The sequence below is a fragment of the Hyperolius riggenbachi genome, chromosome 3, assembly GCF_040937935.1.
Source record: "Hyperolius riggenbachi isolate aHypRig1 chromosome 3, aHypRig1.pri, whole genome shotgun sequence".
Taxonomy (NCBI): domain Eukaryota; kingdom Metazoa; phylum Chordata; class Amphibia; order Anura; family Hyperoliidae; genus Hyperolius; species Hyperolius riggenbachi.
The window spans coordinates 496,536,727-496,551,175 of record NC_090648.1 but is presented as its reverse complement, the minus strand read 5'-3'; the positions used below and the strand labels follow the sequence as shown (position 1 = coordinate 496,551,175).

Here is a 14,449-nt window from a genome sequence, read left to right as displayed (position 1 = left end):
TCAATGTTATAGATGCTGGAAAGCGGACAGAAGTGGACACAACTGCATCAGCGGGCTTAGGCCCTGAAAGTTACCTCATGCAGTCAGCAGGCTTAGTTCTCCACAGTAACTGAGTCCTGTTGACGAATAACAATGCTTTCTATACACAGTAGATCAGCATCTGACCAGTCATAATGTTTAGGTGATGATAAAATGGATCAGATTGGCAAATGCCTAGAGAGACTATAAGCAGAAACCATGTGAGGAGTGATGTATGTGGAAGTGCTGCTGACTCTGCATGCTCTGAGGATGTTTCATTATGTGACCATTGTCTGATTCACTACGTATGAATGCCTTTAAAACAGCAACCTATGAAAACCTTTCTAGCCCACCAGAATTCCGATGCCTTCGTCAGGGGATGGGTGCAGCTGCTCATCAGTGCTTGGACTTTATACCTCTGTGTTTACTGTAGGTAGCTTTACCACGGGTCATTTATATTTGAGGGGAATCCGCAGGGCCGGATTTACCATAAGGCACTGTAGGCTCGGGCCTACAGGCGCCTGATGATGGGAATGCGGCTCATTCCCCTGCCCACGTGCCTCCCTCCTGTCTTCCCTATGCAGAGTCCCGAGCAGAGTGGAAATAAGGTTACTCACCCGGCTCTCAGCATTCCTCTGGCAAGAACTCCCTTCAGTCTTGGGCACCACTAGCTACTTTAACCCTCTGGGGGATAATCCCGAGCTGAGCTCGGGTTAAGCCGCCACAGAGGATTTCTCAGGCCCTGGTGGGCCGATTTGCATAATTTTTTTTTTTTTTATTGCTAGCACTTTGCTAGCTGCGTGTATACACCGATCGCCGCCGCTCCGCGCTGATTCGCCGCTACCCGCCGTGCCGCGCCGCTCCCCCCCCCAAGACCCCGTGCGCAGCCTGGCCAATCAGTGCCAGGCAGCGCTGAGGGGTGGATCGGGACTCCCTCTGACGTCACGACGTCGTTGACGTCGATGACGTCATCCCGATCGTCGCCATGGCGACGGGGGAAGCCAAACAGGAAATCCAGTTCTGAACGGGATTTCCTGTTTGCTTTGATTGCCGGAGGCGATCGGAGGGGGTGGGGGGATGCTGCTGCACAGCGGCTATCGTGTAGCGAGCCCTGGGCTCGCTACATGATTTAAAAAATTAAAAAATAGTGCTGCGCCACCTCCTGGGCGATATAATTGTATCCCCCAGGAGGTTAAGGGGTTCTCTTGCATGTTCTAAAAAACAAAAACTGCCACTTACCTGGGGCTCCTATCGGCCCCCTGCAGCTGTCATGTCCTGCGCCGCCCTCCTATCGGCCCCCTGCAGCTGTCATGTCCCGCGCCGCCCTCCTATCGGCCCCCTGCAGCTGTCATGTCCTGCGCCGCCCTCCTATCGGCCCCCTGCAGCTGTCATGTCCCGCGCCGCCCTCCTATCGGCCCCCTGCAGCTGTCATGTCCTGCGCCGCCCTCCTATCGGCCCCCTGCAGCTGTCATGTCCTGCGCCGCCCTCCTATCGGCCCCCTGCAGCTGTCATGTCCTGCGCCGCCCTCCTATCGGCCCCCTGCAGCTGTCATGTCCTGCGCCGCCCTCCTATCGGCCCCCTGCAGCTGTCATGTCCTGCGCCGCCCTCCTATCGGCCCCCTGCAGCTGTCATGTCCTGCGCCGCCCTCCTATCGGCCCCCTGCAGCTGTCATGTCCTGCGCCGCCCTCCTATCGGCCCCCTGCAGCTGTCATGTCCTGCGCCGCCCTCCTATCGGCCCCCTGCAGCTGTCATGTCCTGCGCCGCCCTCCTATCGGCCCCCTGCAGCTGTCATGTCCTGCGCCGCCCTCCTATCGGCCCCCTGCAGCTGTCATGTCCTGCGCCGCCCTCCTATCGGCCCCCTGCAGCTGTCATGTCCTGCGCCGCCCTCCTATCGGCCCCCTGCAGCTGTCATGTCCTGCGCCGCCCTCCTATCGGCCCCCTGCAGCTGTCATGTCCTGCGCCGCCCTCCTATCGGCCCCCTGCAGCTGTCATGTCCTGCGCCGCCCTCCTATCGGCCCCCTGCAGCTGTCATGTCCTGCGCCGCCCTCCTATCGGCCCCCTGCAGCTGTCATGTCCTGCGCCGCCCTCCTATCGGCCCCCTGCAGCTGTCATGTCCTGCGCCGCCCTCCTATCGGCCCCCTGCAGCTGTCATGTCCTGCGCCGCCCTCCTATCGGCCCCCTGCAGCTGTCATGTCCTGCGCCGCCCTCCTATCGGCCCCCTGCAGCTGTCATGTCCTGCGCCGCCCTCCTATCGGCCCCCTGCAGCTGTCATGTCCTGCGCCGCCCTCCTATCGGCCCCCTGCAGCTGTCATGTCCCGCGCCGCCCTCCTATCGGCCCCCTGCAGCTGTCATGTCCCGCGCCGCCCTCCTATCGGCCCCCTGCAGCTGTCATGTCCCGCGCCGCCCTCCTATCGGCCCCCTGCAGCTGTCATGTCCTGCGCCGCCCTCCTATCGGCCCCCTGCAGCTGTCATGTCCTGCGCCGCCCTCCTATCGGCCCCCTGCAGCTGTCATGTCCTGCGCCGCCCTCCTATCGGCCCCCTGCAGCTGTCATGTCCTGCGCCGCCCTCCTCCGATCCTCTGTTCCCTGCTGCTGGCACCGGTGTAATTATTCATCTAACGAATAAAATTGCGGCGGTGGCCGAACGCATCATCGGGCGCTTCCTGCGCAATAGTAAGTTTTCTTGTACTGCGCAGTAAGCTCTGGATGACGCGCACGGGAGTGAGCCCACGGCCACACAGCTGTAGTTCTATTCGTCAGACGAATAATTACTGGCGGCGGGGAATGGCGCATCGGAGAACGACAGCGCAGGACATACCAGCTGCAGGGGGCCGATAGAAGCCCCAGGTAAGGGGCAGTTTTTTAGAACATGCAAGAGAACCCCTTTAATTGTGAGGTTCCTCCATCTACCTAATACTTGGGGGCACCACTAGCTACTTAGGGATATGCCATATTTATTTCCTCTTAAAGGGAACCTGAAGTGAGTAAAATGATTTCAAATAAACACATGACGTAGCTGTAAATGAATATTACATACTAACCTCACCATCAGCTCCTCTCAGAAGCTCACCATTTTCTTCTTACAGTGATCCCTTCCAGTTCTGACAATATTTTGTCAGAACTGAAATATACCAGTTGTTGCTGTCAGTTATATATCAGCAGCTGTCAGTTCCAACTGAATGTGCAAGGTAATGTCAATGTTTCTTTATGGCTCAAGTGGGAATATTACAGTTTAACAGTGTGCTGACCAGGAAGCTGTTATGGGGTAATGGCCATTTTTAAAATGGAGGACGGAAAATTTCATTGATCTCATTGGGCAAACAGGATGCAGGAGGGGAGAAAGAGACTGAGCAGTATACTACACAGGAGGGAAGTATGACCGGTGTATGGTTATGACTTTTTATTTTCTGTTCAGGTTCTCTTTAATACCAATTCCTGGCAGTCCTGCTGATCCTCTGCCTCTAACACTTTAAGCCATAGACCCTGAACAAGCATGCAGCATGTCAGGTGTTTTTGACATTGTCATTTCTGACAAGATTAGCTGCATGATTCAGACTCTACTGATGCCAAATAGATCAGCAGGTCTGCCAGGCAACTGGTATTGTTTAGAAGGAATTGACCATGGCAGCCTTCATATACCTCTCACTTCAGGTCCCCTTTAAATTTTGTGCAGGACAATATTTGCAAGGAGTTATATTCTCCCTGTACTTGTGCTGGTTTCCTCTGGGCATTCCAGTTTCCTCCCACCTCCAATAACTTCTTGATTAAAGGACCACTATTGTAAAGAATTGTAAAATACATGTTCACATATAAATAAGAAGTATGTTTCTTCCAGAGTAAAATGAGCCATAAATTACTTCTCTCCTATGTTGCTGTCACTTACAGTAGGTAAGAGAAATCTGACAGAACTGACAGGTTTTGGACTAGTCCATTTCTTCATGGGAGGATTTTCAGCGTGGCCTTTATTCTTTTATGAAGACACTCCCTGAATAAGGATTTATACAAAGATGCTGGCCAGCCTCCCTGCTTGTTGCACATTCACTAAGTGCTTTTTAAAAATAAAGAAAACTGAGAACTCCCCCTCCCCCCCGAAGTCGGCAGGCCGCCTTGCGTACCTTTGCACACATTCCTGCTGGTGCAAGAATCTATCGTGGATATCAACACGTACATTTTTACATGTTAAAGAGTAACTGTTAGGCATTATATGTGAAATCAATTTTCTATATTAATCTATTACATAGACAAAAAGGATGCTAAAAAGGCAATGCAACTAGTTAAAATCATTCTTTTTTCCCTAAGAGGTTTTTCTCTCCCCATGCCTGCAAAGCCGCAGAACAGAAATGACAGGCAGGCTGATTGGCTAAAGCCTCTGTCAATCACCTCTCTGCTCTGTGATTGGCCGCCTGCTCTCCCCTTGTCTGCGGCGGTTGTAGCCGCTGTAAGAGCGCACGGAGGGGGGCCAGAGGCTATCTCCTGTCACTGTCCTCTGCCCCCCTCCTCCAGGGTGATGTCCGCGCCCCCCCTCTGCCCTTCTGCCGCCCGCCGCCGCATTATCCTTCTTCCCTGCACAGAACTTTGGGGAAGGATAAAGGCAGCGCACAGACTCCAGGAATAATGTTCCCAGGCGCTGCAGTTCCCCCCCATACTCTCTGCACTGCCGCCGGTGGTAGTGCAGAGAGTATAGGGGGGAACTGCAGCGCTTGGATCTATTGTTAGGTGAGTCTTTGCTGTCTGCAGCTTTTCCTCCCCGCTGTGCTGAGGATAAGTGCGGGGAGGAGGGGAGTGCGGGGGGGGGAGAATATACCCGGAGGAAGCAAGATGGCCCCTGCCATGAAGAGAATGTCCCTTTATTTATAATCTAAAATTATATGGATGGAAACCGAGGACAGTGCAATTCTTCTGTTATGTAAGTAGAGGAAGTATTTATCTACTTACATATGTATTTTCTTTGGGGGGCATGTTATTGCTAATAGTGCCTCTTTAAAGGTGCAATGCGTAAACACTTACGCGTTGTACTTGTAACACGTAAAAATGTATGTGTTAATGTCCGCAATAGCTTTCTGTAGTAGCGGGAATGCGTGCAAAAGTACGCATGGTGGCCCGCCGACGAAACTTGCTGGTGGCAGTGGACCAGAGGAGCCATGAGTGACTGCGAGGGCACAGGATGGCTGCAGGGGGCTGGCAGAAGTGAAACTCAATTTTTTTTTTTTTACAGTTAATGTTACCCGACCTATAAAAACAAAAGTCAGATACTCACCTAAGGAGTGGGAAGGCTCGGTCCTAATGAGCCTCTCCTCTCCCGGTGCCCAGTCCCACTCAGGATCCCCCGTAGCAGTATTCGACCAGTTCGGTCAAATACTGCCGCTTCCGCCGCTGAAGGGAGGTTTCGGAAGTCTTCGGGAGCACTCGGGCTCCCGAAGACGGGCCGCTCCGTACTGCGCATGCTCGAGCGCCCTCTATGACGCACTCGCTCGTGCGCAGTATGGAGCCGTCTGTCTTCGGGAGGACTCGGCTCCCAAAGACTTCCAAAGTCCCCTGTGGAGGGGGATTTGAACGGAGGATCCGGAGGGCATCGGGAGAAGAGAGGGATGGCTCATTAGGATTAGAGCCTTCCTTCTCCTTAGGTGAGTATCTGACTTTTGTTTTTATATGTCGGGTAACACTGGCTTTAAGGTTCCCTTTAAAAGCGCTCAACCAATCAATCTGCAGCTGCGCTAGCGATTTGTCATGTGAACAAAGCCAAACTGTCTTTCAGTGTACACCAGGGGTCTCAAACTCGCGGCCCGCGGGCCATTTGCGGCCCTCGATACAATATTTTGTGGCCCGCGCCGGCAAAAGCTTCCTTATAGTTCGCTTCAGTGCTCCCAAGTAATCCACCGCATCCTCGCCGCTAAACGAGGGCTGCAGAGCCTCCAAATCGCCGGGGGGGGGGGGGGGGCAATCCGCCGGCATTTCCTGGAAGGGGCAGAGCTTTCAGCTTCAGCTCTGCCCCTCCTGAATCAATCGCGGCACATCGCCGCCTCTGCCTTCCCCCCTCACTCTTCCTTCACAGAGAGGGGCAGGGAGAGGCTGCGATGCGCCGCAATTGACGTCAGGAGGGGCAGAGCTGAAGCTGAAAGCTCTGCCCCTTCCAGGAAATGCCGGCGGATTGCCCCCCGGGCAATTTAGGGGCTCTGCAGCCCTCGTTTTGCGACGGGGACACGGCGGATTACTTGTAATTGGGAGCACTGAAGCAAACTATAAGGTAAAATAGGCAAAATAGTTCGCTTCAGTGTGAATTTGATTTTGAAATAAAAAACAATGCAAGGGACGGGGAGGGGGGTGGGAGGGTTTGGGGGGGGGGGCGTTCGCTGCTGATTGACTTTTTTGTAAAATCCCTTATGCGGCCCAGCCTCATCCTGACTTTGCCTCCTGCGGCCCCCAGGTAAATTGAGTTTGAGACCCCTGGTGTACACTGTGATGCACTGTTGAAGATGTCAGCGCTATATAAATGCATTTATAAGTGTTCTTATACAATATTATTTTTTTCTGTTTAGAAATGACTCTCAATACTGGAAATATCAATTTTAAGTGGGACCCGAAGAGCTTGGAGATCCGCACTCTCGCGGTTGAAAGGCTGCTTGAGCCTCTCGTCACTCAGGTATGTAATAAACTTATGAATTTAATCCTCTGCTTATGTAAGCTTAGGAGTTTAAGCCTTTGCTTTTGTATTCACACTTCCTTTCATCCTTTTTAAACTGTGCGTGTGTGTAAAGATATGAGATGCTAGTGCAGGTGAATAGAGCATTCGCTACATGGGCAGAATCATGGCAGCCACACCCATTCATTCATTACGTCAAGTGTGCATCAACGCCATTTCTTTATACAAAGCATGTTATAAACTCTTAACAAGCATAAAAGGGTAATTGTGAAAATGTGTCAAGTGTCATGGTCAGATCTTCAGGCAGTGCGTCTGCATCTGTAATTGTCTCCTAGTTATAGTTGTTAAAGTGGAACTTCAGCCTAAACAAACATACTGTCATTAAGTTACATTAGTTATGTTAATTAAAATAGATAAGTAATTTAATCTCTTACCCACCCTGTTTTAAAAGAACAGGCAAATGTATGTGATTTCATGGGGCAGCCATCTTTTTGGTTGAAAGGAGGTGACATGGAGCATGAGACTCAATTCCAACTGTCCTGTGTCCTGATCACCCCTCCCAGCTGTGCACGCTAGGCTTCAAATCTCAAATTCAAAATTGAAAGAAAAAATTGCACCATAACATCAGAACGAAAACGTCATCAGAAATCCCATCATGCTTTGCACAGCATCAGGGGAAAAAATGCCCGGGCAGTTTTTGTTCTGTGCAGCTAAAAATGAGGCTTGGGTAAGAAAATCAAAGTTCTGATGCTGTGAAACTGTTAAAGAAACATCAAGCCTTTTCAGTGCTGCTGAGTAGATTTTTAGTCTGGAGGTTCACTTTAAATGTAGAAAACCTGTTGCGATTCTTAACCTCCTTGCCGGTTATCCGGAGCTCAGCTCGGGGTAACCTGCACAGGAGGATTTCTCAGGCCCCGCTAGGCCGATTTGCATATTTTTTTATTTTTTGTTACAAGCAGCTAGCACTTTGCTAGCTGCTTGTAACTCCCGATCGCCGCCGAGCCGCCTCAACCCCCCCCCCCCCCCCCCCACTCCCAGACCCCTGCACAGCCTGGCCAAACAGGGCCAGGCAGCACTGAGGGGTGGATCGGGATTCCCTATGACGTCCCAACGTCGGTGACGTCATCCCGCCCTGTCGCCATGGCGACCGGGGAAGCCCAGCAGGAAATCCCGTTCTGAATGGGATTTCCTGCTTACTCCGATCGCCGGAAGCGATCAGAGTGGCTGCAGAGCTGCCGTTGCTCAGCGGCTATCATGTAGCGAGCCCTGGGCTCGCTACATGATTAAAAAATTAAAAAAAAGTGCTGCGCTGCCTCCTTGCCGGGGGAATTAGACCGGCAAGGAGGTTAAAGGAAAAATTGTAAGATGCAGTGCATAGGGGGTTAAAAGTCAATATTTACCACACCTCTCGTTTACCACATTCAGCCTTCGGTCTCCTCCTATACATCCCGGTGTCCTGGCGTCTTGGCTGACCTTTAACCCGGACAGTCTCTGCTTCTGCCCGGTGCATAATTACGGGCAGAAGTACGCACCCCTCCCCTGATCCCCTGAGGCTTTAGCTGGGTGCTCCACTCGGCTAGTTTTGGTGAGCACTCGGCTGCTATCAGCTCACCTCCTCCTATACTATTAGCAGAGTTGTGCACAGAAGCACCAGCCCTGCATTCTCTCATATCACCCCACCCAGCTACTATTTCATGCCACCCGGCTGGAAAAAAATTTGTGGGGAGAACATTGGGGCGCAAGGAGTTCTTAGTAGCATGGCAGTGGGAAGCGCAGTATACCAGGGAGGGTCCTAAGTGGATTATCACCCTCATGATGTAAGTGAACCCTGCACATTAATTTATGCTTTTAACCAATAAAAGTTTTTGACGCAAACTAAAACCCACTAAGAGGACCCTTCTGTGTTTAAATCCTTAGCACTTGGAGTGCTTATAAACGTGGGGGCTTCACAAGTGGAGTGTGTTGCTGTTAGTGAAGAATGTGGTTTTGGCTATTCCACATAGCATCACAGCATAAACATATTGTAACTGTTGGATATAGGAATAGATCCGTCTGTGGTAGCAGTGGTCCTGTGAGTCGTTATAGAGCTCTCAGGCCTCTGATTTCTTCTTGATTGTAGATTTCAATCGGTGCCATCCGAGAGGGTTTAACCATAGATCTTATTCTCGATTGTTTCCCATTGGCCTTGGATGTTAGTCGAGAGACCAAACGTATACTTAAAGAGGAACTCCAGCCTAAACAAACATGCTGTCATTAAGTTACATTAGTTATGTTAATTAAAATAGGTAATATAATCTCTTACCCACCCTGTTTTAAAAGAACAGGCAAATGTTTGATTTCATGAGGGTAGCCATCTTTTTGGTTGAAAGGTGGTGACAGGGAGCATGAGACACAGTTCCCAACTGTCCTGTGTGCTGATCACCCTTCCCAGTTGCTAGGCAACGTGAATAACATAGGAAATCCCATCATGCTTTGCACAGCATCAGGGAAAAACCGCCCGGCAGTTTTCTTTGATAGGTGGAGCTTAGCTAAAAATGCTGCTTTGGTAAGAAAAACAAAGTTCTGATGCTGTGAAACTGTTAAAGAAACACCAAGCCTTTTCAGTTCTGCTGAGTAGATTTTCAGTCCGGATGTTCACTTTAACTACAGAGGCCAATTTAAAAAAATTTATAGTGGGGCCAGTTTCAAGCTGAGGGTTTGTGTTGCATACCTTGTAAAAACAGGATCACAATGAAGAGGAATGGTGTGGTACAGGTGCAACTTAAAGGACAACTGAAGAGCGAGGTATATGGAGGCTGCCATGTTTATTTCCTTTTAAGCAATACCAGTTACCTGGCAGCCTTGCTGACCCTCTGCCTCTAATACTTTTAGCCAAAGCCCCTGAACAAGCATGCCGCATATCAGGTGTTTCTGACATTGTCAGATCTGACAGATTAGCTACATGCTTGTTTCTAATGTTATTCAGACACTTCTGCAGCCAAACAGACCACCAGACAACTGGTATTGTTTGAAAGGAAGTAAACATGGCAGCCTCCATAGTCTTCTCACTTCAGTTGTCCTTTAATGTACACAGTGAAGCATAAAGTACATATACAAGCTTCACTGTAAACGCGCATTATTACGTTATTCCGGCCGCACTGCTAACATGTCAATGTGAACATTAGTGTTGCCGTTCGAATTCGGCATAGTGAATTTGAACACCCGATTACTCCTGACTACTGTGGACAAGGTCAGGAGGAGTTCAGTATTGTGCTTCATGTGACGATACTTCCTCCTCCTGAAGCAGGAGAAGGAAGTATCGGAGTCGTGTAGTGCAACGTGGCACACAGGGCAGTGAACTCCTTCTGACCCTGGTTCGGGTGCTGAACAGCAGCGGTCAGGAGTATTCGGGCATTCAAATTTTACTTTATTGAAGTTCAACACCTACACTAGTGAAACAGACCAGTAAAATTACTTCTGAGTTTGCCATGCGATTATATTGACTGCTGCAGCACGTCACTGGGGAAGTAGCCTTCATGTCTGCTATTTGTATAGAAACTGATCTCCACCAAGTCATTGTTACAAAGTTTTTAACTGTGGCTCATATCTTCTTCTTCCGATGTCCCCTAAATTCCTACAGGTGACGACTTTGGTGAATAGCAGTAACAAAGGACCATCAGGCAAGAAGAAGGGTCGTTCCAAGAAAGCTCATGTTTTGGCTGCATCCGTTGAGCAGGCAACTCAGAACTTCTTGGAAAAAGGAGAAAAGATAGCCAAGGAAAGTCAGTTTCTCAAGCAGGAGCTGATTGAGGCTGTCGAAGATGTCCGCAAGCAGGGTGAGTGGCATAGTAAACATCTGCAAAAATCCGTAGCAGATTGCCCCTTTACCATGAGAAATTCGTACCTATTATTGAATAGATAATCAGGGGGGGTCTGTGTGGCTGATATTGGGGTGAAACCCCTCCCACAGTGTGATGTCATGACCATGGTCCTGACCGTTTCCTGTCTGTGAGCGTCCTTGCATTGTGGGAAATTAGGGGTTTTTTTTTTTTTGGTTTTTTTTTTTTGTTTCCTACCGCCAAGCAAGCAATATCTCCCTCTGTGCATATTTATTAAAACAAGAAACTACCTTTTAACCGAATACATTGTTAGTTGGTGTGTTATAAAGGCAGTGGGTGCTGTCATTTTGGGGTGTTTTTTGTTTTTTTTTTTGTTTTATTTACACACAATATAGGTAATGTGTAACTTTTTTATTTTGTTTTTAACATGGCATGGGGAGTGGTGTAAAAGTTTGTTACCACCGTAGTCGGACGCCTCTGGATGGTCCAGAGGCTTTGTGGCGTCTTGTCCAGCCCACCGTTCCAGCGCAGGATCCCTCTTCACCTTCTGGCATTGAATCTGGACTGAGCATGTGCGAATATGGTCTGCACATGCCCAGTAGAAAGAAGCTGCTCATATGCAGCTTTTTTCCTCCATGCATGAGCTCTCTGTTTTTATTGGGGATACGTGGACCTTATTCATGCATGCCCAGTCTGGATGTGCTGTTCTACAAGAAACCTATTCTACAAGCTTTTGTTGAATTGATTTAGAACACAGGTGTCAAACTCCAGGCCTGGATGGCCAGATCCATGCCAGTGTTTAGGATGGACTGGGAAAGAGAGGAATGTGTTTGCTACCTGATGGACCACACCTTTCCTGATTCAGACCCATCAATTTGAGCTTTGTCAATGTGTGAGGACCTCGGCCCTCGAAGGACCGGTTTGACATCCCGGGTTTAGATCATAAGTGTCAAACACAAGGCCCGTGGGCCGAATGCGGCACTCCTTGCCATTTTTTATGTGGCCCTCCAGAGCTTCAAATTTTCAATTTTTGTAAGCAGTAAAAATGACCGCACCAGGGCTGTGGATTTGGAGTCAGAGCAATTTTGAGTACCTGGAGTCGGAGTTGGTGGTTTTATAAACGTCGGATGATTTTTGTACCGACTCCACAGCCCTGGACAGCACGCTGCCGTCCCATCCAGAGGAGCACACCGGTGACAGTGTTTCTGGTTGAAACAGTGTGAGTTTGAGGTGGGATGTAGCAACAAGTCAATGGGGACCCCTTAGCAGGATTACCATGGGGCTCCTTCTGGGCATCCAGACCCTCTCGTGTGGTTGGCCTCATGCCTTGGGCCACATTTCATCCTGAAGATTTTCTGCCGAAGCAGCACTGGGGCAGGTAAATATTAAACTGCTCTACGGCGCTGCTCTGCAGAAGGGGGAGGAGCTTGCCAGACTGTTGTCCGTTGTGCTAAATCTTATAAAATTTTGACCGTGACTTGGACTAGGTTTTAGATTTTGGCCCTCTAGGTAAATGAGCCTGGTTTAGAGGCTTCTTGTGCTGGAGAAAGACTTGTAAAGGCTCAGGACTAGGTTTCCACCAGAGGCCAATGACGCTTCTGTTTAGCCTTTGGCCCCGCTATGTCGCCTGAGGGATGGAGTACTGATCATTCTCTGGCGACAGTTCTTCTATGTGTGTACGAGGCTTGGAAGGTATAATTCTACCAAAATGTAACTAAGCTCCTGTACTGTGTACCTGATCTGCCTGGTGTGCTGTCTGAAGCCCTCCACAGCCTGTGTCAGTATGGCATTTTGGTAACTGAAAGAGAACCCGAGGCGGTTGGGGGGGAGGGGGGTAGACACAGAGGCAGGTTGTCTGCCTTATGAGATGCCTCTGTGTCCCCACACCACTGCTCTCTGCCCCCCCCCACCACCACGCTATTTGTTGCTAGGTGAAAATAGGAGAGAGGGTTTCCCTGTTTAAAACACCCTCCCAGGGGCGTTCCTGCAGGGTTTCCAGAGCTGCCATTGGGCAGCTCTCTACCTGGCCACGCCCCCTGCTGCTCTCCCGCCTCCCTGCACGCTGGATGAGAGAATCAATCTCTCCTTCTAGCATCGTGACCCAGAGGTTGTGAAAGTGGGCCAGTGCGGCCCACAGGAGCAGCGGGAAGTGGCGGTTTTTGCTGCTACCTGATCCGCTCAGCCCCCCGGATCATGTAGCCTACGCTTTTTAAAATTCTATTTAATTTCTATTTGCTCTCTTTAAATGTTCTATCTTCCTCACAGGGGAGGTAATGAGAAGCTCTTCTGGAGAATTTGCAGATGACCCGTGCTCATCGGTCAAGCGTGGAAATATGGTGCGCGCTGCGCGAGCCTTGTTGTCGGCCGTCACAAGACTGCTCATCTTGGCTGATATGGCAGATGTCTACAAACTACTCGTTCAGCTTAAAGTGGTAATTATATTTTATGTTTTTAAAGTGAACCAGAGACGAAGCACCCTTGTGTATTTTACCATAGAAATCAGTTGTAACATTAGAGAAAACATTTACCATGCTCTCTGTTCCATCCTCACTGCTAAAAGTGTCTGTTATCTAGCTGAGATAAGAATCCCGGACTGAGCATTGATTCTGGCTTTGCTATAATGACTCAGCTATAATGATTCCTGAGCAAAGCCAGCAGGGGGCAGGCTTGGACTTGAAGACAGCAAAGAACACAGTCTCAGCTATAATTATTCTGTAGCAAAGCCAGACCGACTGCTTAGTCGGGATTCTTATCTTAGAGGTGATAACAGGCAAATTAAACAGAGAACAATGTAACAAAGAGCAGATTAGGTGTTTACTGTCATGTTCCCACTGATTTATAAGGTAAAATACATGAGGTTGCTTCATCTCTGGTTCTCTTTAACCTTTTTCCAGCCTAATTAAAACTTTTGTTATGGGCGCTACAGCGCTGCATTTTTCTGGACTCCCCCAACCTGGCTGCCTTAAAGAGTACCCGAAGTGAGAGGGATATGTGATCACTGCTCATTCCTTGCCTTCTGATGACACACACATGGTCTTCTCTCCTTTTAGCAGAAGTAACAGCATGAGTCATCAGAATGGTTAGAATGAAACTCAATCATGTGTCAGACGGCAGAAGTCAGGCTAAACTGTGCTACATTAGATTATTTCTTTATTGTTACTCATATAACAGCTATTGCTGAATCGCACAGAACTTTTTGTGGTGACTGTACTGAAGAAACAAGAGATTAGCAAGGTGGGAAACCAGCAATGGTGGTTTTATTAAACAACTTTTATTCTGGATATGTGACTTTGGGTTTCATGGAATCACTACAGGGCCACTTTAAAGTGTAAGCGAACTCATGCACAGCGCACAATGAAAAGTCTTTATTTCACATATAGTGGCTGAAGAATCTCACCCATTGGCTATCATTCATAAAGGAGCTGTCGATATGGAGACTCAGTGCGGGAAAACACCGCTAGCGGTGTTTTAGACTTCTGGGTGGGCATTCATAAAAAAGTATCCATGTGTGGTAGCAGTGCGGAGATTCCCCGAACTAGGCTGGCGGTAGGCAGGCGGAGACACGGAAGCTGCCGAGTTGATACATTTCTCCGTGTTCCGCTCTGCTGCAGCTGCCTGGGAGGTCTGTGTGTCTCCATTCACTTACATCGCCACATCAGAGGCAGCGGTACTTCCCGACCTCACACCGCTTGCGGTGATCTTCATGAATTAACATTTTGCTACATTTGTTCCGATAATCACCGCACAAGGCGGTGATTTATCACTCTGCTCGGTAGTGTCATTTTTTCATGCGGAAAGAGCCTTTATGAATGATGACTTTGCCGAGTGTTCGGTAAAGTCAGCTGTTTTAATGATGAATGATAGCCTTTGTGTTGGTGTTCCTTTACCCAGTTCGAAGTCTCTAGTTCTTATCAGCAGGTGAGAATAGACTGTAGACCAGGGGTCCCCAAACGTTTTGGGTCGAGGGCCGGGTC

The 14,449-nt window shown here is 49.4% G+C and overlaps 1 protein-coding gene across 1 annotated transcript in view; it reads left to right on the top strand.

Moving 5' to 3' along the window:
* The window catches only part of LOC137564415 (catenin alpha-1), a 70,243-nt gene that overhangs the window by 20,183 nt on the left and 35,611 nt on the right, over positions 1-14,449 (top strand). The window contains exons 2-4 of the mRNA XM_068278273.1: positions 6,554-6,657; positions 10,277-10,472; positions 12,741-12,907. Of these exons, the coding sequence (XP_068134374.1) occupies positions 6,556-6,657; positions 10,277-10,472; positions 12,741-12,907 (465 nt within the window). The 5' untranslated portion in view covers positions 6,554-6,555. The remainder of the gene's footprint in view (positions 1-6,553; positions 6,658-10,276; positions 10,473-12,740; positions 12,908-14,449) is intronic.